Raw genomic sequence first — 23362 nt, 5'->3', positions numbered from 1 at the left:
TCCCTCATCCCGCATCCTTCATCCTTCATCCCGCATCCCTTACCTGGTACCCTCCCTCCTGCATCCATCATTGTCCGTCCTGCAGCCTGTGTCCCGCATCCCTTATCCCTCACCCCCCAATCCCACACCTCCTGTCCCTCTGCCACCTCCCACCCTTTGCTCCCCTACCCCACACCCCACACACCCCCCCACGGCTCCATCCTCAGCCCCCCCGGGGGTTATTTCTCTCCTGGGGGGGCATTATTTGCTGCCTGGGCAGCTGTGGGGGGGGATTTGCACCGTGGGGTCTTTGTGTCTCTCGGGAAGCGTGGCCGGCCCCGGCGTGGGCAGAGCTGGGCGGTGGGGATGGGGGGGGGGTTACCCCACAGTGGAGCCCGGGTGGGAGCAGAATGGGGGACCCCCCCCCAGCCATCATGGGGTTCAGGGTTGAAGGAGCATTTTGGAGTAGGGGCTGGGATGGCTCCTGGTGTGGGAAGGGCATTGGGGGGGGGCGCTTGGGGAGGGTGCAGGGGTCCTACCACTGCCCTGTGCTGGCTGGGGGGGTGCTGGGGCTCCCCCCAAAGGGAGGCAGAGGGATGCCAGGGTGCTGTGGGGCAGTTTTGGATATGCAGGGACATGGGGGATTGATCTCTGCCCCAGGCAGCTGCTGTCCCTGACCCCACTGCAGTGGGGGGGGGAGGGATGAATGGGCCCGATCCTGCCCCTCTGCTGTGGGGGACGCGGGGAGGGACGAGCCCAAGGCCACTTACTCAGGCTGAGATGAGGGGGTGCAGTGGTGGGGAAGGGGAGAACGGGAGCCCCCCCCATCTGTGCACACCCATTACACGCACACTCGTGCACACACGTGGTGCTGACGAAGGCGGCGCGGGGCCATCGCGCTGGCAGCCGCCAGCCTGACCCGCCGGGGGGGGTGACAAGGGGTCCCCGTCTCCATCGCTGTCCCCCCATGTCCGTGTGCGCCGACACCGTGTGTCCCCCCGGCAGGTGCGAGGGGCGGCCGCAGGCGCTGCGGCAAGGAGGAGGTTTGGGGGGGGCCGAGACCGGCTGGGGGGGGGACAAGAGGGGCTGGGGGAGCTGGAGGGGACAGAGTGGGGCCGGGGGCGCTGCTGGGGGGGCCGGGGCTGTCCCTGCTGCGGGAGGGAGCGAAGCGAGAGATGGTTCAGGGAAGGAGAAGACAAAAGCGAGACAAAGGGGGAAGGGAGCGGAGCACTGAGCGGCTGCGGAGGATGGGAATCAGGCAGGGGCTGGCGGGGGCTGGGGGGGCTGGGGCTGCCTGCCTGGGGGGGGGGCTGGGGCCGGACGCCCACCCCGTGCTGGGGATGTCCCTTTTGGGAGGCTTTGGGGGGGGCACTAGTTCTTACCGGCACTGTTTGCCCCCTCCCTGGGGTGGGGGGTGAGGATGTGGGGATCCCCCGGGCTCTGCTGTGGTCCTGGGGGGGGTGGTGGTGCTGGGGGGGCGGTGAGGGTGCTGGGGGGTAGTGAGGGGGCTGGGAGGGCACTGGAGGTGCTGGGGGGGCAGTGAGGGTGCTGGGGGGGCAGTGAGGGTGATGGGGGACCCCGGGGTGCTGCCCACCTCTGCCCTCCCCCCCCGCAGGCGCTGGAGGAGGTGAAGATGTCTGGCTCCATCGCCTCGTACGACCAGCTGGTGCGGCAGGTGGAGGCGCTGAAGAAGGAGAACAGCCACCTCCGGCGGGAGCTGGAGGACAACTCCAACCACCTCTCCAAGCTGGAGAATGAGACCTCGGACATGAAGGTGAGGACAAGCCCTGGGGAGGGGGGGACAGACACAGACCCCACGCTGGGGCTGCGGGGAAGGGCACACGGGAGCTTCCCTCTGCGTCCCCCTGTCCCCTGATGGCTCCATCCTTGTTTCAGGAGGTCCTGAAGCACCTCCAGGGTAAACTGGAGCAGGAGGCACGGGTCATGGTGTCCTCGGGGCAGACGGAGGTCCTGGACCAGCTGAAAGGTGGGTGCCCAGGCAGGGTGGAGAAGGGAGGGGTGTCCCCACTGAGCCCACCCTCACGCCGCTGTCCCCATCCCCAGCCCTGCAGATGGACATCACCAGCCTCTACAACCTCAAGTTTGCCCCGGAGGTGGCCGGAGCCGGGCGAAACGCCGAGGACAACCCACCGCCACCCGTGCCTCACCGGGACGGCACCGGGGACCTGGGCAGAGCCACCTTCCGGATGCTGGAGGAGCTTGACAGGGAGAGGTGATGTCCGGGGAGGGGGATGCAGAGGGTCGGGGGGGACTTATGGGGCTGGGGGCCGTGCGGATGGGTCTCCTGTCCCTCCCCAGGTGTTTTCTGCTGGGCGAGATCGAGAAGGAGGAGAAGGAGAAGGTGTGGTACTATGCCCAGCTGCAGAGCCTGGCCACCCGCCTGGATGAGCTGCCCCACGTGGAGACGGTGAGCGGGGACACCCCGACACACCCCCCCTGCCAGCCCCGGGGTGCTGGCAGGACCCTGTCCCCCTCATGCTGTGGCCCCCCGTTGCCCCCCCAGTTTTCCATGCAGATGGATCTCATCCGGCAGCAGCTGGAGTTCGAGGCCCAGCACATCCGCTCACTGATGGAGGAACGCTTTGGAACAGCCGACGAGATGGTGCAGCGGGCGCAGGTCAAGGGGGAACCCCCCCATCCTCTCGGGACCCCCCACTCCTCTCGGGACCCCCCACTCTTCTCCTCACGCCTCCCATCCTGTGTCCGGGGGGGACTCCAGCTTCCTCCCCACCCCATCCTGCCATCTCCAATCCCGTGCACCCTCCCACCCAGCTCCTTACAGCCTCCAACGCAGCTCTTTGCACCCTTGCATCACCCCAGCCTTGTGCACCCCCACACCTTGCTCTGGGGGTTCCCCCGTACCCAGCCCTCTCTGACACCTGCTCTGTCCCCACAGATCTGGGCATCCCACCTGGAGCACCCCCATATCCAGCTCCTTGCACCCTCAAATGCAGCATCTTGCACCCTTGCATTCACCCTCATCCCAGTCCTGTGCACCCCACTCCTGGCTTTGGGGGTCCCTGGGGGTTCCCATCCCTCTCTGACACCCCCTCTGCCCCCACAGATCCAGGCATCCCGACCGGAGCACCCTCAAATGCAGCTCTTTGCACCCTCAAACACAACTCCTCGCACCCCTGTGTATTGTCACCCCCGTGCATTGTCACCCCCAGCCCCATGCACCCACACACCTCGTTCTGGGGATCCTGAGGGTCTGGGGGGGGGGGGAGGGCAGGGTGTCTCATCCCTCTCTGACACCCCCTCTGCCCCCACAGATCCAGGCATCCCGACTGGGAGCACCCTCATACCCAGCTCCTTGCACCCGTGCATCACCCCCATGCACCCTCAACCCCGTCCCTGGTGCACCCCTCACTCCTGGTTCTGGGGGGGGTGTGGGGGTGTGTGTGTCCCATCCCTCTCTGACACCCCCTCTGCCCCCACAGATCCGGGCGTCCCGGCTGGAGCAGATCGACAAGGAGCTGATGGAGGCGCAGGACAAGGTGCAGCAGCCAGAGCCGCAGGTAGATGGACCAGGGGCCACCATGGGGACCAAGGGCCACCACAGGGACCTGTCCCCGGTCCCCGTGGGGTGACGGAGCCTGGCGAGGGTGGAGGAGGGCTCCAGACGCAGCCCCCCCGCCATTGTCCCTGTCCTGTCCCCGTTGCCCGCCGGCGCGGCACAGCCAGGGCTTTGTGTGGCTCGGGCACCGTGAAATGGGCAGTTGCCATGGAGACGAGAAGTAGGCCATGGCGCGCGGCGGGCGGCCGCGCTGGCTCCCGCAGCATCTGCCACCAGGGCGGGCACCCTGCCATCGCCACGGACCCGCCATCACCCCCACCCTGCCATCACCCCCACCCCGCCATCACCCCCACCCTGCCATCGCCATGGCCCCACCATCACCCCCACCCCGCCATTGCCCCCACCCTGCCATCGCCATGGCCCCATGATCATCTCTGCCTCCTCCATCATCCATCTCTTCTCCATCATCCATGGTCCCTCCATCCCCCATGTCTCCCCGCATCACCCCCAGCCCCACCATCACCTGCAGCCCCTCCATCATCTCAGACCCCTCCATCTCTCCCTGCTCCTCCATCATCTCTGGTCCCTCCATCACCCATGGTCCCTCTCTCCATCATCCCCTGCCCCTCCATCGCCCCCAGCCCCTCCATCTCCCCAGCCAGCCCCACATCCCACCCCCAGCTCCTCCATCGCCCCCAGCCCCGCATCCCACACGGCCCCTGCATCTCCAACCCACACGAGCAGCGCCGTGGGCTCAGCCCTGGCACAATCCACGCTGCCTGCCCCGCTCTCCTCGCCCACGCTCTTCCTTTCCCAAGCCTGCTGTGTGGCAGCACCCCCCTCTACCCCCCCAATCAGCCCCGATTCTGTCTTAAAATACAACCCTGGCATTGACGAAAGCAACAATTGCGACAACTGGGAAATGCTGCTGAATTTAATGGCACCAGTGGGCTCCTGGAAAGTGGGGATGGGGATGGGGAGGGGGCGAGGGCGGCACATTGCAACCCCCCCCTCTGTCTGCCCCTTCTTTGCAGCTCTGTGGGAAGGTGCCGGGCATGGAGGGGGACAGCAGCCTGGACCCCCCATCCCACCCTGAGGAGGGGGGCAACAGCCTGGGCAGCAACAAGGTGAGGGGCAGCCGTGCCAGAGCCCGGCTGGGGTGGGCTGCATGGTGATGGGGGGGCAACCATGTGTAACCCCGAGTCCCCCCAACTCCGGCAGGTGGAGGTGGTCTTCTGGCTCCTGTCCATGCTGGCCACGCGGGACAAGGACGACATGTCGCGCACGCTGCTGGCCATGTCCAGCTCGCAGGAGAGCTGCTTGGCCATGCGCAAGTCGGGCTGCCTGCCCCTGCTCATCCAGATCCTCCACGACTCAGATGGGGAGCCGGGCCCCCCCGAGAGCCCCACCGGTGCCAAGGATGCCCGCATGCGTGCCAACGCCGCCCTCCACAACATCGTCTTCTCCCAGCCCGACGAGGGCCAGGCCAAGAAGGAGATGCGGGTGCTGCACGTGCTGGAGCAGATCCGCTCCTACTCGGAGACCTGCTGGGACTGGCTGCAGATGCAGAGCAGGGACGGGGGCAGAGGCCCCGAGGGGGGCGCGGGTACGAGGTGGGGAGGGGGGCAAGTGGGGTGCCAGTGTGTGTGCACACACGTGTGTGGTGGTGCACTGGGGCTGGGAGCATCCGTGTCTGCCGGAGGTGGTGGGCGATGGGGGGGGCCGTTGGTGCCAGACCCCATGGATGACACCCCCCCCCCCCCCCGCCTTCTCCCCGCAGCCCCGGTGCCCATCGAGCCCCAGATCTGCCAGGCCACCTGCGCCATCATGAAGCTCTCCTTCGATGAGGAGTATCGTCGGGCCATGAACGAGCTGGGTGAGCGTGGGGTGGGCACGAGGAGGGGGCTCCCTCCATCCCTGCCCACCCTCCTCCCCAGGGCAACGGCAGCAGCACTGGGGACGGGGGTACCAGGGGAGTGGGGGGGCTCCTTTGCTCAAGTCACCCCCCGTCCCATCCTGCAGGCGGGCTGCAGGCGGTGGCCGAGCTGCTGCAGGTGGACTACGAGATGCACAAGATGACGAACGACCCCCTGAACCTGGCCCTGCGGCGCTACGCGGGGATGGCCCTCACCAACCTCACCTTCGGCGACGTGGTCAACAAGGTCAGGGGGAGCCCGGGGGGGGGGCTGCAGGGTGGGGAGCGGGGCCGGGGGGGGCCACGGCATTGCCCTCACCATCCTCATCCTCCCCGCAGGCGACGCTGTGCTCCCGCCGGGGCTGCATGGAAGCCATGGTGGCTCAGCTGGGTTCCGACAGCGAGGAGCTCCACCAGGTGGGTACCGGCAGCCTGGGGGGGCTCCCCAGGGGAGGGGGGGGACAGTTCCCGCACCCACCCACCACCCCGCTCTGCCCTTCCAGGTGGTCTCCAGCATCCTGAGGAACCTCTCCTGGAGGGCCGACATCAACAGCAAGAAGGTGCTGCGGGAGGTGGGCAGCGTGACAGGGCTGATGCGGTGCGCGCTGCACGCCGGCAAGGTGAGCACTGGGGCGGGTGGGAACGGGCACCGGGGTGTCCGGATGTGGGGGGGTAATGGAGGGTCTGTGTGTGTCTCCGGGACAGGAATCCACGCTGAAGAGCGTGCTGAGTGCGCTGTGGAACCTGTCGGCGCACAGCACGGAGAACAAAGCGGCCATCTGCGGGGTGGAGGGAGCCCTGGGCTTCCTGGTGAGCACCCTCACCTACAAGTGCCAGAGCAACTCGCTGGCCATCATCGAGAGCGGCGGTGGCATCCTCAGGAACGTCTCCAGCCTGGTCGCCACGCGGGAGGACTACAGGTGAGGTGGCCGTGGGGTGGGGACGGTGCTGGGGAGAGGGTCAGGGACCATTTTTTAGTCTGGAGAAAACGGGGGGGATATCTGATCAACACCTATAAATACTTAAAGGGTGGGTGTCAGGAGGATGGGGCCGGTCTTTCAGTGATGCCCAGGGACAGAACAAGAGGGAACGGGCACAAACTTGAATGTAAGAAGTTCCATCTAAACACAAGGAGGAACTTCTTCACTTTGAGGGTGTCAGAGCCCTGGAAGAGGCTGCCCAGAGAGGTGGTGGAGTCTCCTCTGGAGACATTCAAACCCACCTGGACACATTCCCATGCGACCTGCTCTGGGTGGACCTGCTTTGGCAGGGGGTTGGACTGGATGATCTCCAGAGGTCCCTTCCAACCATTCTGTGACCATGCTGAGGGCTGGGTGTCCCCCCTGTCTTGCAGGCAAGTGCTCCGGGACCACAACTGCCTGCAGACGCTGCTGCAGCACCTGCGCTCGCACAGCCTCACCATCGTCAGCAACGCCTGCGGCACCCTCTGGAACCTCTCCGCCCGCAGCCCTCGCGACCAGGAGCTGCTGTGGGACCTGGGGGCGGTCAGCATGCTGCGCAACCTCATCCACTCCAAGCACAAGATGATCGCCATGGGCAGTGCGGCCGCCCTCCGCAACCTCCTCACCAACCGGCCCCCCAAGTACAAGGACACGGCTGTGGTCTCACCGGGCTCCTGCATGCCCTCCCTCTACATGCGCAAGCAGAAGGCGCTGGAGGCCGAGCTGGATGCCAAGCACTTGGCCGAGACCTTCGACACCATGGAGAAGCAGAGCCTGAAGAGCCAGAGCGCCAAGAAGCCGACGCGGCACATGGAGAGCCTGGTGAAGGACTACGCCTCCGACTCCGGATGCTTCGACGACGACGAGGTGCCCAACATTTCCACTGGCGTGGAGACGGCCAGCGCCTCCGTCCTCTCCATGTTCCTCAACTCCTCCTTCCTCCAGGGGCAGGCGCTGCCCCGGGCGCTGGCACAGAGGCGATGCCCAGAGCCGGAGAAGGATGGCAGCGGCAAACCAGCCGAGCCCAAGAAGCCACCGCTGCCGGAGGATGACGTCTCACTGGCCGCCGAGAAGTTGGCCAACAAGATCTCCAGCACGGTGGCCAAGATCGACAAGCTGGTGGAGGACATCTCCACCATGCACACCTCCTCAGATGACAGCTTCAGCCTCAGCTCGGAGGACCACTGCCTGGACTGGCAGTACGGCCCCGAGGAGGTCCACGAGGCTCGTGCCCAGTCCTGCTCGCCCTGTCGCCTCTCGGATGCCGGTGGCTTCCCCAAGAGGGAGAGCCTGAGCCGGGCGCACACGCTGCTGCGGCTGAAGACCGCCTACACCAGCCTGTCCAACGACAGCCTCAACAGCGGCAGCACCAGCGATGGCTACTGCACCAAGGAGCACATGAAGCCCTGCACCAGGGCCGCCTTCCTCGACTACCGGGATGAGCTGCAGCGGTACCAGAAGCGGCCGAGCCGGCTCGACCTCAAGAGCATCCTGGGGGGCAAACCGGAGCGGGTTGAACCCCCCCTGCTCAAGGGCAGAGATCCAGCCGAGCCAGACAAGCCAGAGCAACGAGACCTGCCCGAACGGGCCAAGAAGACGGTGACTTTCCCCAGCCCCAAGGCTCTGGAGAAGGAGCCCGAGTGGAAGAAGGAGACGGGCAGCAAGGTCTCCTCCGACCCCCAGGTCCGCACCATCAAGCTCTCCCCGTCCTACCAGCACGTCCCCCTGCTCGAAAGCCTGGCCAAGAGCACTGCGGCCACCAGCACCGGCCACCACGCCTCGCTTCTGGGCAGAAAACAAGCCTGGCTGCCCCCCACGCTGCTGCAGACAGCTGAGACCCTCAGCAAGATCCCGGAGAAGCTGCCTGCCCACCCACCAGCCACAGCCGAGCAGGAGTCGGTGCAGAAGTACTCAGTGGAGGACACCCCCATCTGCTTCTCCCGGTGCAGCTCCCTCTCCTCCCTCTCCTCCGCTGACAACGTGCTGGACGGGCAGAGCCACAGCGAGAACGACCTGGACAGTGACTCCTCCCTGGAGATCCTGGAGATGGAGGAAGGGGATGGGGAAGGTGAGGATGGGAGTCAGGAGAAGGAGAAGGCGGCGGATCCAGGTCTGGCCACCCCAGTGGGGATTTCCCAGCCCATCACCATTCCCTTCCCAAAGCGTGACAAGGTCTTCCTGCGGGAGACATCGCCATCACGCCAGGAGGACCTCACGCCCTCAAGCTCCTCGGAGAACTACATCCAGGAGACGCCACTGGTGATGAGCCGCTGCAGCTCCGTCAGCTCCCTGGGCAGCTTCGAGAGCCCCTCCATCGCCAGCTCCATCCAGAGCGACCCATGCAGTGAGATGATCAGCGGCACCATCAGTCCCAGCGAGTTGCCCGACAGCCCCGGGCAGACCATGCCGCCCAGCCGCAGCAAGACACCCCTCTTCGACCTGGGCTGCCAACCAGAGAAGGAGACCAGCCAGTTCAACATCCAGTGGGAGAATAACGTCAAGAAGTTCATGGAGATCACCGACTTCAAGGAGCGCTTCCAGCTGCCCCAGGACCTGGACTCCATGGTCTACTTCACGGTGGAGAAACCCAACGAGAACTTCTCCTGTGCCTCCAGCTTGAGTGCCCTGCCCCTCCATGAGCACTATGTCCAGAAGGATGTGGAGCTCAAGCTGATGCCCACCTTCCCAGAGAAGAACAGCCTGAACTTCGTGGCTCATGAGAAGCGGGAGGAGCGGCGCGAGGAGCGGCACCTGGAGGGCCGACGACGGGCCGAGCGCCCCGAGCCCCCCTCCGACGATGACATCGAGATCCTGAAGGAGTGCATCAGCTCGGCCATGCCCTCCCGCTTCCGCAAGGTGAAGACCTCCCTCCTCTCCGGCCAGGTCCTGCACCCCCAGACGAAGAAGCCGGTCCACGTCCCCGTCTACATGCTGGTGCCAGCCCATGCGCACCCCGGCGTCCCCAAGCACCTGCGTGCCACCGCCCGTGACCTCTTCAAGGATGATGACTCCTTCACCGACTCTGCTGACGGGACCCCCGTCAACTTCTCCAGCGCCGCCTCCCTAAGCGATGAGACCCTGCGCTACCCGGCTGGCGAGGAGGCTGAGCACCCCCGTGGCCCAGGGACAGGGCGGTCAGGGGTGGTCCTGCCCGAGGGCCACCTCGAGGTGGGCAATGCCGGCACCATCCCAGCCAGGAGAGCCACCTCCGGAAGCTCGGCGCCCGCCCGGCTGAGCTCAGCCTGCAAAGGGAAACCGGGCTCGAGCCGTGGCCAAGGCGGGGAGGGAAAGAGGGTCCAGGTCCCCCCGAAGAGCGGCCCCAGCCTGGAGCTGGAGGTGGGGAGGAGCAGCGGTCCCCCCGGGAGGAAGGATGCTCCCCAGGAGGATGGGGTGGCCTTCCAGTCGCTGTGCCACACCACGCCGACGGAGGAAGCCGTTTACTGCTTCTACGAGCAGGACTCGGATGAGCTGCCCGAGGCGGGCAAGGGGGTGTCCGGTGGCAGACCCCAGCCCAGCCGGGCACCCAGGAGGGAGCGCTGGGGCGGCTCCCTCCCCCGGAGCGATCCCGAGCCCAGTCCCCAATTGGCAAAACCACAGAACAACCTCATCACTGATGAGACGCCACCGTGTTACTCCCTCAGCTCCTCCATGAGCTCCCTGAGCGATGCCAACCTCTCCGACGGCGAGGAGCGGGGCCAGCCCTGTGGCAAAACCCCCCGGCCACGGTCGGCCACAGCAGTGGGGCAGGCACAGGGGGGCTCCCCCAGCTCCCCCAGCCTCAACTCGGAGGATGACCTGCTACAGAAGTGCATCGGCTCAGCCATGCCCAAGCGCCGGCGGCCCTCAGCTCGCCGGAGGACGGCGGAGCGCAAGCAGAAGCCACCGGCCACCGTCGGAAGGGAGCAGAAGGCGGAGGTGAGGCATCACCCTGCCGAGGACGCCGGCTCCGACCGGGGCTCTGACCTGGACAGCGTGGAGTGGCAAGCCATCCAGGAGGGCGCCAACTCCATCGTCACCTGGCTGCACCAGGCTGCCGCCTCCCTCTCCCGGGAGCCTTCCTCCGAGTCCGACTCCATCCTCTCCTTCGTATCGGGGCTCTCGGTGGGGTCCACCCTCCAGCTCTCCCTGGGCAGGCAGGAGAAGAAGCAGGCCAGCAGTGTGGCCGGCAGGGACGCGTCGAGAAGGGAGCACAGCAAGGGCCGCCCCGAGAGGAAGGATGCGCCGGGCGCCCGCCCCGCCGGCCGCGGAAACACCAGGGCAGAGCGGAGCCCGGCGCCCACCAAACCGGTGCCCAACCTGCCCGTGGTCTTCCGCGGCAGGACTGTCATCTACATGCCCAGCATGGCCAAGGATGCCCCCAGCCCGCGGGCTACCCCCAAGAAAAGCCCGGCGACGAAGCCAGAGGCTCCACCAGCCAAGAACCTCTCCCTGAGCCAGCAGCGCTCGCGGAGCCTGCACCGCTTGGGCAAAGCCCCCGAAACCGGGGTCATGGCGCTGCCCAAGAGGAGCACGACGCCACCCGCCCGCATCGGCAAGGGACCCCCCTCCTCGGGCTCCTCCCGCACCTCCACCCCCTCCCAGCACGCACCCAAGAAGCTCCCGTCCCCCTCCCAGCTCACCAAGCAGGGTCCCCTGGCCACCGGCAAGGCGGGCGGCTCCCCCTCCCCGCCGGGACCCCCGGCCAGAGCCCCGGCCCCCAAGTCTCCAGCCCCCAGGCAATCCAAGACGCAGAAGTCTCCCGTCCGCATCCCCTTCATGCAGAAGCCCAGCAGGAAGGTGCTGCCGGGCCGGGGGGCCATGCCAGTGCTGGAGGAGCAAGTGGATGGTGTCAAGGCTCGGGGCGGCGGGACGGGGGGCGCGGGGGGCAGCCGACTCAACCTGGTGCGGATGTCCTCCACCCGTTCCAGCGGGAGCGACTCGGATCGCTCCGGCTTCCTGCGCCAGCTCACCTTCATCAAGGAATCCTCCAGCCTGCTGCTGCGGCACCGCGCCGAGCTCTCCCCAGCCCCGCCGGCGGCGGCCTCGCTGCCTCGCCGTGCCTCCCCGCAGCGCAGCCGCGCCGCCCTCCCCGCCGTCTTCCTCTGCTCCTCCCGCTGCGAGGAGCTCAAGGCGGCCAAGCCGGCAGCCCCCAGCCCACGACCCCTTGTCCCCAGGGCCCAGCCCGGCGGCAAAGTCACCGCTGGGGCCAAACCACCGCGGAGGACCAGCTCGGAGAGCCCGTCCCGGCTGCCAGTGAAGACCAGCATCCCCGCGCCCGAGCCCTTCAAGAGGTACTCATCCTCCCCCAACATCAGCGTGGGGAGGAGGACGGGCAGCCCTTCCTCCGTTCTCTCCGCCCGCTCTGAGGCTTCGGGGCGGCGGCGGCAACAGACGGAGACGGCACCCAGCGGGCAGCCGGCGAAGCCACCGGTGGTGATGATGAAGGGCACGTGGCGGAGGATCCGGGATGAAGACATCCCCCACATCCTCAAGAGCACCCTGCCCTCCTCCGCCCTGCCGCTGGCGGGTGACGGTGAGGAGGAGCGCCCTGGCACCCCCAACCCCAGGAAGACCAGCGATGCCGTGGTGCAGACTGAGGACTTCTCCACCGCCAAGACCAACTCCAGCACCTCTCCCACCCTGGAGACCCGTGAGGGGCCCCCCCATGTCCGTGCCACCTGCGACGGTGAAGCCCCAGCCCCCACCAAGGCCACCCTGCCCATCTCCTTTGGCCACGAGGCGCCAGCCGGGACCTTCCCCGCCAGCCGTCACGGCTCCCCGAGCAGAGCCGCCCGCGTCACCCCCTTCAACTATGTCCCCAGCCCCATGGTGGTGACGGCGGTGACCGACAAGGCGGTGGAGAAAATCCAGGCTTGAGCAGCTGCCGCCCATGGAGCCCCAGCGAGGGTCCTGTGACCCCCCTCCCCTGCCCCACGGGAGATGGCCAGGACTGTGCTGGGGGGGAGGGGGGGACGACACACAACAGTGACATGGGATGGTGACAACGGAACAGCTGGGGACCGGTGAGTCACCCCAACCTGCTGCCTGCCCCGGCTGGGGTCTTGCTGTACCAGAGCATCACGGTTCCCAGTGCCGAGGACCGGGCAGAGCCGGGGGGACCTGCTGGGCGCTGGTGTGCCAGCCTGGGGTGAGCCTCGGTGGCCACCTCCTCCCGCTGATGGACATCCTGGGACAAGCCGAGGGGGGTTGTGTCCCCATGTCCCCCCCCATCCCGCTCACCCGCCTGGGGCAGAGGCTGAACCAGGGCCTGATCCTGCCACCGGGCAGATGCCGGGTTTCAGCGCACACGTCAGCTCGTCTCGGCACCGACGCCAGCTCGTTTATTAACGAGGGGAAGGGAACACACGGCTGTACCAAGGCAGGGAGAGACTTCGTAGGGGGAGACAGGGCTGGGACCCCCCATTTGTGCTGCTGGAGGCTCCTAATTAAGGTGCGCGGCTAATCACTAACGGGTAACTCGCAGCTGTGGTGCTTGCACTGGTTCAAGGTGGTTTTGGGTGGAAAAGGCGTGGAAGGAGCTCCCTGGTGGGTGGCTGCTCGTCCTGGGGGGCTGCTCACAGGGTCATGTCACGGAGCTGGGGAGCTGCCCTGGGAGGGGTCGGGGTGCTGAGCTGGCACTGGGGTGCCCAACCCCTGGGGAAGGGTCTGGAGCCCCTCACTCCCATCCGCAGCCCCCCAGCCTCCCTCCCCCGGGGTGGAAGACCCCCATCCCGGCTCGCAGCCAGGACCTCGGTGTGTCCCCACGGGCCGTGGACACGAGTCCATCCAGGAGTGGATTACGCCCACGAGCACGGGGGCTGCTGACCCCAAAGCACCGGGGACACCCTGCTCCTGCTGCCAGCCCGGCCCCCACATCGAGACTGGGGTGTGCAGGGAGGGGACGGGCTGCGGAGGGACCCCCCCCATCCAGGTGCTCCCCAGTTTCCCCTGGGTGTTCCCCAGCCCCATGGGTGTCTCCTGGTCCTCCCACCCTATGGCTCATTGCCTGCTTTGGATGGGGTGACCTATGAGCCCCACCATGGGGGGGGGACAGGACAGGCTATGGGGGCACGTGCAGGGGACACAGGGATACACCCAGGGGGCTGTGGGGACATAACGAGGGGCTCTGGGGAGTCGCACTGGGGCCGTGGGGACACGCAGTGGGGCCATGAGGGTACACACGGAGACCAGGGAGACACCAGGGCTGTGGGGACACGCAGGGGGGTCCCCAGGGACATGCACCAGGGACGTGGGGACGTGCCCACTGGGGACCTCAGCTCCGGCGGCAGCTGGGGGGCTGCAGCCAGTGGGATCTGGGATGAGGGCTGAAGAAAAAGGGGGCACAGTCCCCGGGGGCAACGCGTGTCCCCACTCCCGAGTGTCGCAACCCAGCATAGGACGTGCCAGGAGGACCAGCATCTCCCCACAGGCTCGGCCTTGGGTTCAAGCCCCACCAGCCAGCCCTGCTCTCGCCCGTCTCTGCCCCACACGCGCCCACCGGCTTCAGCCCCCGGGTTCTGCCGAGCCCCGCTCCCCCTCATCGCTGTATGTATGTACTAAGGATGTTATTTTACCGAGACTCTGGACAGTATTAAGAATTAAAAGCCAACCTGTGTAAATAGGACGGGGTGGTCCCTCTGTCCTGCCCGCCCGGGCCGGGGGGAGCTGCACCCCCCCCGCAGCGTTTTCTGGATCCATTTCTTGTGTTTCACAGTGGAGGTGGCGACTGGAGGCTTGAACAGGTCGGTGGGGTCCCGGCTGCTGAAGGACAGGACGCCGGCCACCGCCGCCCGCTTCCCGCACACCAAGGGGCCCCCGGAGTCACCCTGGGTGGGGGTGACAGTGGGGAGCGGGGTCCAGGGACACCCCCCCCCATGGCCGAGGGGAGCATCTCACCTCTCTGCTCGGGGCGAGCATCCTCCCCGCTGTCCCCCGTGCCCAGGAACGGTGGCTCATGGGGGGGGCAGAGCTTTCTGGCTGGTTGTTCCCGGTGCAAAGCCCTTGGACCGCCCCCCCCCCCCGCCCCCCCAGCTCCTCACCTTGGAGGGTGCCGACCCCCCCGGGCGTCCCTGGAAGCAGATCATGGTGGGGGCGATTTCGCCGTTCCAGAAGCGGCTGTTGTTGCACATCCGCGAATCCAGGACCTCCACCTCCAGCTCCTGCAGCGTCGGGGAGAGCCCCCCGCGCCTGCGGGCCCCCCACCCTGCCAGGCTGCAGCTGGCCCCCGCCGCCGGCTCCCGCCCCAGCAGCCCGATGCGCTGCCGCGTCCTGCTCAGCGTCACCGTCCCCTCCAGCTGCGGGCAGGGAGGGGGGAGACAGCGTCAGACCCCACTACAGCCTCGGGGCAGGGGGGGGGCAGGCAGGGAGCCACCCCACCATGGCAGCGGGTGGGTGGAGAGAGGGGGGAGACCTGAGCCGCGGGGAGATGTCACCGAGGTGTGAAAGCGCTCGGAGGTGAGAAGAGGAAATGTCACCCAGCCCCTGGCAACGAGCGCAGCTGCACCGGTGCGGCACGAACCCCATCACCCCCCCCCCCCCCGCCCCCGCTCCCGGTGCCACCAACGCTCCCCCAGCCCCACGGCCAACCCTTCCCCACAGCCAGCCCTTCCCCACCTCCGGCCCAAGCCCCACCTGGAGCAGGAGAAGGTCATTTTCCATCGTCTGCTGGTCATATCCAGGGTGGGGACAGGCTGCCCGGATGGAGAAGCTCTGCACGGCCCCCCCGCGGTCCCGCAGGCTGTGCAGCCCCACCACCGCCGTCCCCACGGCCCTCGTCCTGCCCCACAGCGGGAGTTGGCGTCAGCAGGAGCACGGTGCCGGCCACCAGGAACCCCGCCGAGCCCCCCGTTCTCGCGCCGGGCAGGATGGGGCCGCTCTGGACTCACCCCCGAGGGAGGCAGTGGGCGGCCGTCAGCACCCAGCGCTTGTGCAGCAGGGCCCCCCCGCAGACATGAGCCTGCCCGAACTGGATGAACACCATGTAGGGCCTGGAGTGGGGTTTGGCCTCGTGCCCCCCGATGACCCACGGCTGGAGCCAGCTCCTCGCTGCCGGGGAGAGGAGAGATCATTCCCGTCCTGCGAGAGAGGTCACTGGGGGTCCCCAGCCACCCCCCGTCCCACCAGTGCATCCAGTAACCCCATCCCTACAAGCCAGCTGTCGCCCCCCCTGGCCAGTGATGCCAAGACCCCACTGGCCACCCTGACGCTCACCCGGCCCAACCAAAGGCAGCGTCAGCAGCAGCAGCAGCCTCAGGCAGCCCCTCGTCCCCATCCCTCGCCGGGTGGCAGCCCCCGCGGGCTCCGTGTCCCTCTGCGGCGGTGACACGACGCTGCTGCGCTCCACGCCGAGCCCGTGCAGCGGCAGAGGTCCCACGTCACATGTGACAGCGGTGCTGGGCGGCAGCGGGGCACGGACCCCCGCTAAGGGGGAGGGGGCAGGAAGGGGAAGAGGCACCCGCGGGGCAGAACAAACACCTGGGGGTGGGTGGGTGTAAAACCACCCTCAGCGACGCCGCGGCTCCCGGGGTTTGACTTCGCCCTCACCTCCTGCTCGGCGAGTGACGCAGGGACAGAAAGTTGCATCTTCAGTTCTCCCCAGAAGGGTTTTTAATGAGATTTGTGACAATCCCCACCACCGGGGTGACCCGTTCCCATCACCTTTATTAGCAGGACGGGACAAATCCGCTCCGGCCACCATGGCTGCAGGGCTACTGGCCCCCAAACAGGCTGCAAAAACAGCCCCCAGGCCCCAAACCAGGCGACAAAAACGGCCCCTGACCCCCAAAACAGGCGGCAAAACTGGCCTCTGACCCCCGGGGTCCCTCAGCTCTTGTCTTTGGAGGATGAGGAAGGCCTGGCTTTGCTGGCAGCCGAGCGGGGCGTCCTCAGGCTGCTCATCAGCCTGTCAAAGAAGAACTCGGTCTGGTACTCCAGCTCGATGAGGTGCCGCAGGAAGGAAGGCACCTCGGCTTTCTTCACGCCCACATAGACGGGAATCATCTTGGTCCCCTGGCTGCGGATGGTGTGACACAGGTTCCACTGGGAAACGCGCTGGCACCAGGGGTCGACCAGGGACTTGGCGGAGAGGAGGAGGATGGCCACCCGGCTGGCCTCGATGACCTCGATGGCAGTCTGGATGACGCACACCCCGGCCACTTGGTCCTGGTGCTCCGCGTAGCCCCGAAACCCCTCTTTCTTCAAGCGCTCCGAGATGCGGGAGGCGATGGGGTGGTCCTCGGGGCAGTACCAGATGGAGAAGTCATAGGTGAAGCCACGGCGGGAGGACGCAGACGACATGCCACCCACCGGGGGACAAGGACACCGAGTTCTCGGACAGAAGGGCCCAAAGGTGGGGACCGAGCCCTTCCGCCCGCACCAGGAACCTGTCGCTGCACCCGGAGGGCCCTTCCCCGGCACAGGGAGCAGCTCCTGCCGCTCCCCGGGGAAAGGTCGGGGTGCCGAGGCAGCACAGCCCCAGCCCCGGTGCCCTGGCACGTCCGGGAAGTTGCCGGCAAACCGCGGCCGTGCCAGCTCCTGCCAGGAAATCAAAGGCAATGGGTTCTACCCTTGGTTTGGGCAAGCGAAACCGCAACCGCGGTAGTCCAGGGCAGCCACAGAGAGGAGCCCTGAGCACCGCCGCTGGCCTCAGCACGCTTTCTGCCTCATTTCTGCGATGCTGCGCTCCAGCACCACTCCTGCCTCCCGCAGCTCCTCGCGCTGCTGCCGCAGCCGCTCCCGGGACGCCTGCAGCCGCTGGTTCATCTCCACGTAGGAACGGCTCTGCCGGTACAGCCGCTCCCTCTCCTCGGCAGCCACCTCCTGCCTGCTGGAGCCGGGGGAGCCTGGTGGGGGGCAAAGCGGGGGGGCGGGGAGGGGGGGGTCAGTGGGCTGGTGGAGTCTCCCCACCCCCTTTGCCGTCCCCCTTGTCCCCCAGGGCTCACCTGGGGAGGGGTCGTGGTCCCGGCAGAGTTCGGCAGGGAGGAGGAAGACGGGGTCGGCTGGGTGGGTGCCCTGCACGTCGGCCAGGATCTGCTCCAGGCTGGGGGGCTCGGGGCGGGTGGGCAGCACCCGCTTGGTCTTGGAGCTCATCACGGGGGGGCTCAGGTGCAGGGGCTGGGGGGGGAGGAGGGGGCGTTAGGAGGGGGCTGCCAGACAGACAGACTGACCGCCCCACGCTGCCACTCAGACAGACACACACACCTACCCCTCCCTGGATCCCCAAGACAGACAGACCCCCGCTTGCTTCCCCCCCCCGGACAGACAGACCCCCTCACTGCCCCCTCCCAGACAGACAGACTGACTTCCCCTCCCCCTGTTCTCCTAGACAGACAGACAGGCAGATCCCGCCGCTGCCCCAGGACAGGCAGCTGCCCTCTCATTGCCTCTTAGACAGATGGACAGACAGACACCACTCCCCTCCATCCCTCCTCGGACAGACAGACTGTCCGACCCCTCCACTGCTCCCCCCGGACAGAGAGACCGACCCCTTCACTGCTCCCCCCGGACAGAGAGACCGACCCCTCCACTGCTCCCCCCGGACAGAGAGACAGTCGCCCTCTCCTTTCCTCTTAGACAGACAGACCGAGCTCTCCTCTCCCTGCCCCAGGACAGACAGACCCCCTCCTCACCCCACCCCCAGACAGACAGACAGGCGCCCCCCCCCCCGCCCCTGGGACAGACAGACAGAGCCCTCCCCCATCCACTTCGGGACGGACAGACAGACCCCGAGCCCCCCCCACCCCCCTGGGACGGACGGACAGACAGACAGGGCCTTCCCCCCACCCCGCCTATCCCAGGACAGACAGACAGACAGACAGACAGAGCCCTCCCCCGCCCACTCGGGGATGGACAGACGGACCCCCAGCCCCGCCCCAACCCCCGGCGACAGACAGACAGAGAGAGCCCCCCCCACACCCCCAGGACGGACGGACGGACGGACGGACGGACACCCCACCGCCACGCTCCTCACCCGCCTCGCCCCTCCCCGTACCTGACTTCCGCCGCGCCCCCGGAACTACGTCATCACGCCGCGCCCCCTTGCCCCCTTCCCCCCTTCCCGCAGCGCCCCGCCCTCTCTCTTAAAGGCGCCGCACCTCCCTCCATTCCCCCCCCCCCCCCCCCGCCCCCGCTCTTAAAGGAGCCGCCGCCCACAGGGGAACACACGGGAGAGACGGTTCGGGGAGCACCGGGGGTTTATTGGGGCGGGGGGGGAAGAGGAGGAACGGTGGGGCCTGGGGTTGGGCCTGGGCCTCGCTTGGCCAGGGACCGGCCGAGCGAGGCCCAGGCCCAGCCCCAGGCCCGCGGCCCCGGGACTGGGGAGACTGGAGACCCTTCTCACTTGTTCTTCTCCGCTTCTTCTGCCAGTTTCAGGGCTGTTCTGGGGGCTGCGGGAGACACAAGGGTGACGTTAAGGCCCGTCCCCGGAACAACATCCGCCCGGCAGCCAGGTCCTGCCCTCCCCGAGTTGGGGGCTGGCGGGCCTTCAACCGGGAACCCCAAGCTGCTGAGGAAGACACAGACACGGCGAGGACGAAGGAGGACACACAACTTGGGGGGTTGGGGGGTGTCTGGCTACAGAGAATGAGGAGAGAAAGCGCCTGCTCTACCCACGCTGAGGGAGAAGGGGACGCCGTCACGCGTGAGCCACGCCGGCGGCTGCTCATTTTTGGCCAGCACCAAGGCGGGGGTGGCCACCTGCAGACGGCACCGAGGCGGCCGTGGCCAGGGTCCAGCCAAGCAGCTGGTGGTAGCCACGGGGCGATTTCACGCAGGACGGGCCCCTTCTCCCCTTCAGCGGCAGCGGAAACCGTGGCTGTTACATACAGAGAGGCTGAGCTGCGGTGCCACCTCGGCCGCCAGCCGGGCTCTGCTGCTGATCAGAGTGTGCAGGACTGGAGCGCGAGGCGCAAAGAGAAGAGAGAGAATTACAGAGAGGGGGGAGAGAGAACCCCACCCCCCACCCCCCCCACAGGCACTCGGCTCCAGCCACCGCGATGGGACAGGGCTGCGGCTGTGAGAGCACGGCCCACGGTCACGGAGAGATGGTGGCTTGATGGTAATTAACGTGAGAACATCCCACATCCCAGCTGTGCTCCAGGGAAAAATGCCTGCCCCGGACACGGAGCGGGACGGCAGGGACCCGTCTTACCTTCTCGGGTGATGCTGGAAGCCGTGTCCAGGGCTTTGGTGCTGAGGTTGCCCAGCACTTTGTCCACGGTCTGGTGGTGCCTGAGGAAGCAGGGCCGGATGACGTTCTGGTAGAGCACCTGCGACCCGTTCCAGGTCACGGGGGCCATGCACCACACCAGGAACAGGCACTGCGGGGAGGAGAGACCACCAGAGTTGGCAGATGGCAGCCGAGTTGTCCTAGTCCCCCCCAGCCTGGCCCAAAGGCAGGTTCCCAAGGCTGGAGCTCGCTAAAGGAGCTGACTGTGGGGAGTTCCGTGATGGAGTGTGGCCTCACTACAGCCACCACCACCACCCTGCTAATGGGGCAGAGCCCACCACGCTTGGTTCCTCCCAGTTCAGCCATCAGGTGAGAGGACACCAGCCCCAGCAGTCCCCAGAGAAGTCGTTACCTTCCCAGCGTAGTAGAAGGGGAACCAGTAGAGGAAGATGTCGGAGAAGGACTCGGCTATGCTGAAGAAGCCGTACACCACCCAGTACGTCAACCACGTGGTGTCATCCGCCTTGTTGGAGCTCTCGATGGCTTTGATGCTGTGGCAGGAGAGGGGAAGGGCGCTGCTGGCTGCAGTCCTGCTGCCAGGGCGAGCACCTCCTTCCCCAAGCCCTCCAAACCCTGGAGCAAACCTGCCCACCGGCTGCTGCGGCCCCAAGCTGGGCCCGTGCCAGCTCCCAGTGCTTTCAGGAAGGTCTCAAGAGCTTCCCGACCGTAACAGCCTGTTCATTTACCGGGAAGACCCTCAGCTAAGGGGCAGGGAATGCTCTCCAGGCACTGTGGGGAGGCTGGGCTGGGGTACGGGCACTTACGAGACGTATGCGGGGTAGATGAAGCCGATGAGGTTGCAGATCAGCGAGGCGCCATAGCCGAACATGAGGTACAGCCCCAGGAAGGCCAGCGAACCTGACGGGGGGGATGACACAGAAGAAGGTCACATGCCCGGAGACCCCAGCTCAGTCTGCTGAGCAGGTTTCTCATCCCCGTAGTGAGAAGAGGCACATGCCAGGACCCTCCAGTTGGGAATAACAACCACCCCCAATTAATTCCAGTATGACCCTCCGCACACCAGTCCACTGAGGTGTTCAACGAGCCACTGGTGCAGCCGCACTGAGCCACAGCATGTGGCAGAGTCTGTCGTGGAGTGACGGCGCTCGCTCGTCCCCGAGGGAGCCACAGTCTGGTCTTGTCACCGTTTCTGGTCTTCCCCCTCCCTGGCCTGGAAGGGACTTTACCACAACGAACTCGCAAGGCTTTTGACCTGTCACCAGCCTGGACCCAGGCCAAGGCTGCAGAAACGTCGGAAGCGGAGACTTTAACACACACCTACAGTCCAAAGTCAAGGCACCGACTTCTTCGTGCCTGGAGCCACTTGGCATTTCAATAAGGACCGTTCAAGGACAAGCCTTGCTACCGGAGCCAAGCGCCCGGGACCAGCCCTGCTGCCAGAGCCCCGCGTCTCCTCTCTGCTCCCTGGGCGCATATCCCGCACGTGCAGCTGCTGTTCATTAAGGATTCAGTCCCCTGAGAACCAGCAATCCAATCCCGCTTCCCTGTTATTCAATTAAATCGTTAAAATTAAATGTAAATTGAGGCTTTGGTCGTTTGGAGCCTGCCCAGCCCTCAGACGCTTGCAGGAGGCAGGTCTGGGAGAGCCAGGGCAAGGAGCTCTTGCTGCCGAAACCCCGGCCACAGCGAAGAGCCCTCGCTCCCACACAGGCTCGGGGGGTGCCAGCACCCAGCAGCTCCCTCCCAACCTGCCCGAGGCAGCTGAAACGCAGACCCCCGAGGAGCAGAGGGCAGGAAAGCAGCCTGGGGATGTGCAGAGCTGGAGTGGAGGGCATTTAATGTCACATCCCCTACTCTATGTACAAACCCCTCCGTCACCGTCAGCACCTGCAGCCAGCAGGAGAGCCAGGACTTGACCTGTCTGCGCGGGTGAATTAGAGGAAAGCCCTTGCTGGGGCTCAGAGGCCGGATTATCCCCGTTCTGCTCACGGCAGCATTTCTGCCCCTCGCTCTGGCTCTCGGTGCCGGGCAGCCATGGTTCGGGCAGTGCCGGGTGTCATTCCCCCGGGAGCCCTAGAAGGGATTTCACAGGCCAAGTTTATCCCCCAGAGAAATTTATGTAACAGCAAAAAAACCAAGTGAAAGGCTTCATTTACAAAGAATTTCTGCTGGGGGGGACGGGACGTGGAAGAACGGAGCCGTCCCACGGTGCCTGTCCCAGCAAGGAGGGCGAGCAGCTGGCGTGACAGCCAGCCCAGCTGGCCCCGTGCCTTGGGAAGGGGACACCGTCCTTCTCCAGGATGACTTTTACCCAACCGAAGCCACCGCACGGCTGACCTGGCTGGGCTGCCCAGGGGCCAGGCAAGATGGGCTCCAAACTGCAGCCTGTGGGTCGCTCCTGGAGTCAAACACAAACGAGGAATTGCTCCAGAGCCGGGGGAAGGAGAAATCGGGTATTTTTGGGTTAGCAGCAGCTTCTCCTTTCCAGGTCAGGCATGGAAAACGCGGGACCATCGCTCTTTGGTGGAAGCGGTGCCTCCACTCTGCCCCTATCCCACAAAAAGTCCATCACATCCGAGCACAACCAAAGCCCCGGGTCCATTTTGCTTGGAAAACGCCCGGCCACCACACACCGCATCCAAACACAACCCGTTCCCAGCAGCACGAGTCCCTTCACGGCTCCCTTTCCCCCTCGGAGCAGGAAAGCGAGCCCTGCGGCAGGCAGAGGGCCGGGAAACAGCACTGGGAGGCGGAAGGCAGAGGAAGAAGGGCCCGGAGGGCTGCGGGCAAGTGGGAAACCTCCAGCCCCTCCTGGGAGGTTTTAGACAAAATACCCAACGGGGGAAGGCGGGTGGGAAGTCGTAAATCGGTGGAGAGTGGCTCGGGGCCGAGGGCCGGAGCCGCAGCTGGGAGAGAGGGGTCACGTCGTGCCAGGAGGCCGCTCCCCGGAGAGATGCCGGCTAGGTTTCTCATTAATGAGCAAACAGGATCTCGTTAACAGCCGGACCTCTGCCCTCAGACAGGCGCTCCTGTCCCCGGTGCACAGTCTGAGCTGCCACGTTTTTGGGAGGGGGGGGGGGGGTGTTGGAGGGGGCTGGCCTGCCGGGAAACGGGAACCCCCCGCCATCGGGGCCAGGCTTCTCGAGGGGCTGGCGGGTCCGAGATCTCCACCACGCAGACCCTGCGGGTTTTGGGGTCCTCCTTCCCTTGGATCGGGGTGCGGGGTTTCGTGTGAGGACTGCCGGTGCAACTACCCCCCCCCAGGCCCCCACCCGTGGGGTCCCGATCCGTGAGAGCCCCCCGCAACCCCCAAACGGGGGTGTGTGTGTGTGTGTGTGTGTGCTGACCCCCCACAGAGCCCAGAGGCAGCCTGAGGGCACCCCAAGGCAGAGAGGTGGCGGGGGGGGGGGGGGGACGACACGACCCTCAGGGACTCCCCCAAACGGCAGGAAGAGGGGAACCGGGGGAACCGGGGGGTGGCGGTCGCACCTGTGGCAAGGTAGAGCCGCCGGATGCCGGTGCGGGCCTCCAGCCGGCCCAGCAGGTTGCCGAGCGGCCCGGGGCGATCGAGGAAGCGCTGCAGGCGCTGCAGCACCGTGCCCATGGCGGCGGCGGCGGCGGCGGCGGCCCCGATGCCGGTAGGGCTCCGATGCCCGGCACGACCCCGCCGGTGCCTCCAACGCCTCCCGCCGCCCCCGGGGCCCAATGCGGTGGCGGGGCGGGGCCGCCAGGGGTGGAGCGACGCGGTCGCCACGGCAACGCCGTCGCCACGGCAACGCCCGCTCGACCGCCGCGGCCTGGAT

At 66.7% G+C, this 23362-nt stretch overlaps 4 protein-coding genes across 6 annotated transcripts; 1 reads left to right on the top strand and 3 right to left on the bottom strand.

Moving 5' to 3' along the window:
• The first annotated feature begins 1585 nt into the window (after positions 1 to 1585).
• APC2 (APC regulator of WNT signaling pathway 2) lies at positions 1586 to 12250 on the top strand. The gene is made up of 14 exons (XM_074163588.1): positions 1586 to 1753; positions 1876 to 1966; positions 2044 to 2212; positions 2299 to 2407; positions 2504 to 2617; positions 3441 to 3518; positions 4552 to 4644; positions 4739 to 5123; positions 5298 to 5393; positions 5540 to 5679; positions 5772 to 5849; positions 5936 to 6052; positions 6138 to 6352; positions 6787 to 12250. The coding sequence occupies exons 1-14, from the start codon at positions 1613 to 1615 to the stop codon at positions 12248 to 12250; spliced, it is 7290 nt and encodes a 2429-aa protein (XP_074019689.1). The 5' UTR covers positions 1586 to 1612.
• A 711-nt stretch (positions 12251 to 12961) lies between these two features.
• Positions 12962 to 15955, bottom strand: LOC141475597 (granzyme M-like). The gene is made up of 7 exons (XM_074164037.1): positions 15917 to 15955; positions 15584 to 15683; positions 15259 to 15418; positions 15005 to 15149; positions 14413 to 14667; positions 13984 to 14199; positions 12962 to 12982 (listed from the first exon to the last, which is right to left on the bottom strand). Exons 1-7 carry the CDS (start codon positions 15953 to 15955, stop codon positions 12962 to 12964), a joined length of 936 nt encoding a protein of 311 aa, XP_074020138.1.
• C25H19orf25 (chromosome 25 C19orf25 homolog) lies at positions 15953 to 18376 on the bottom strand. 3 transcript variants are annotated; one of them, XM_074163675.1, is made up of 3 exons: positions 18363 to 18376; positions 17314 to 17485; positions 15953 to 17214 (listed from the first exon to the last, which is right to left on the bottom strand). In XM_074163675.1, exons 2-3 carry the CDS (start codon positions 17459 to 17461, stop codon positions 17018 to 17020), a joined length of 345 nt encoding a protein of 114 aa, XP_074019776.1. In that variant the 5' UTR covers positions 17462 to 17485; positions 18363 to 18376; the 3' UTR covers positions 15953 to 17017. The 3 variants fall into 3 exon arrangements, with proteins under 3 accessions (XP_074019776.1, XP_074019774.1, XP_074019775.1); XM_074163673.1 differs by lacking the exon at positions 18363 to 18376 and adding an exon at positions 18342 to 18358 and having other exon boundaries at positions 15965 to 17214; XM_074163674.1 differs by lacking the exon at positions 18363 to 18376 and adding an exon at positions 18327 to 18342 and having other exon boundaries at positions 15965 to 17214.
• Positions 18377 to 18738: 362 nt separating this feature from the next.
• Positions 18739 to 23163, bottom strand: REEP6 (receptor accessory protein 6). The gene is made up of 6 exons (XM_074163672.1): positions 23049 to 23163; positions 20363 to 20456; positions 19951 to 20089; positions 19521 to 19689; positions 19196 to 19263; positions 18739 to 18756 (listed from the first exon to the last, which is right to left on the bottom strand). Exons 1-6 carry the CDS (start codon positions 23161 to 23163, stop codon positions 18739 to 18741), a joined length of 603 nt encoding a protein of 200 aa, XP_074019773.1.
• Positions 23164 to 23362: the final 199 nt, after the last annotated feature.

Source organism: Numenius arquata, chromosome 25 (genome assembly GCF_964106895.1).
Source record: "Numenius arquata chromosome 25, bNumArq3.hap1.1, whole genome shotgun sequence".
Classification (NCBI taxonomy): Eukaryota; Metazoa; Chordata; class Aves; order Charadriiformes; family Scolopacidae; genus Numenius; species Numenius arquata.
The sequence above is the reverse complement of the archived record's forward strand: the minus strand, read 5'-3'. Positions and strand labels throughout refer to the sequence as shown.

Excerpts from the sequence above, each read along its gene's own strand:
- APC2 (XM_074163588.1), top strand. The coding sequence starts at position 1,613 with ATGTCTGGCTCCATCGCCTCGTACGACCAGCTGGTGCGGCAGGTGGAG. Across the intron at positions 2,213-2,298 it reads GAGGAGCTTGACAGGGAGAG|GTGTTTTCTGCTGGGCGAGA; the intron begins GTGATGTCCGGG and ends GTCCCTCCCCAG. Across the intron at positions 5,124-5,297 it reads AGGCCCCGAGGGGGGCGCGG|CCCCGGTGCCCATCGAGCCC; the intron begins GTACGAGGTGGG and ends TTCTCCCCGCAG.
- LOC141475597 (XM_074164037.1), bottom strand. The coding sequence starts at position 15,955 with ATGCAACTTTCTGTCCCTGCGTCACTCGCCGAGCAGGAG. Across the intron at positions 15,419-15,583 it reads GCTGCCTTTGGTTGGGCCGG|CGAGGAGCTGGCTCCAGCCG; the intron begins GTGAGCGTCAGG and ends TCTCCCCGGCAG. Across the intron at positions 15,150-15,258 it reads GCCCACTGCCTCCCTCGGGG|GACGAGGGCCGTGGGGACGG; the intron begins GTGAGTCCAGAG and ends GCTGTGGGGCAG.
- C25H19orf25 (XM_074163675.1), bottom strand. The coding sequence starts at position 17,461 with ATGAGCTCCAAGACCAAGCGGGTGCTGCCCACCCGCCCCGAGCCCCCC. Across the intron at positions 17,215-17,313 it reads GGACCACGACCCCTCCCCAG|GCTCCCCCGGCTCCAGCAGG; the intron begins GTGAGCCCTGGG and ends GCCCCCCACCAG.
- REEP6 (XM_074163672.1), bottom strand. The coding sequence starts at position 23,163 with ATGGGCACGGTGCTGCAGCGCCTGCAGCGCTTCCTCGATCGCCCCGGG. Across the intron at positions 19,690-19,950 it reads CCTTCTACTACGCTGGGAAG|TGCCTGTTCCTGGTGTGGTG; the intron begins GTAACGACTTCT and ends TCCTCCCCGCAG. Across the intron at positions 19,264-19,520 it reads TTCCAGCATCACCCGAGAAG|TCCTGCACACTCTGATCAGC; the intron begins GTAAGACGGGTC and ends CTCGCGCTCCAG.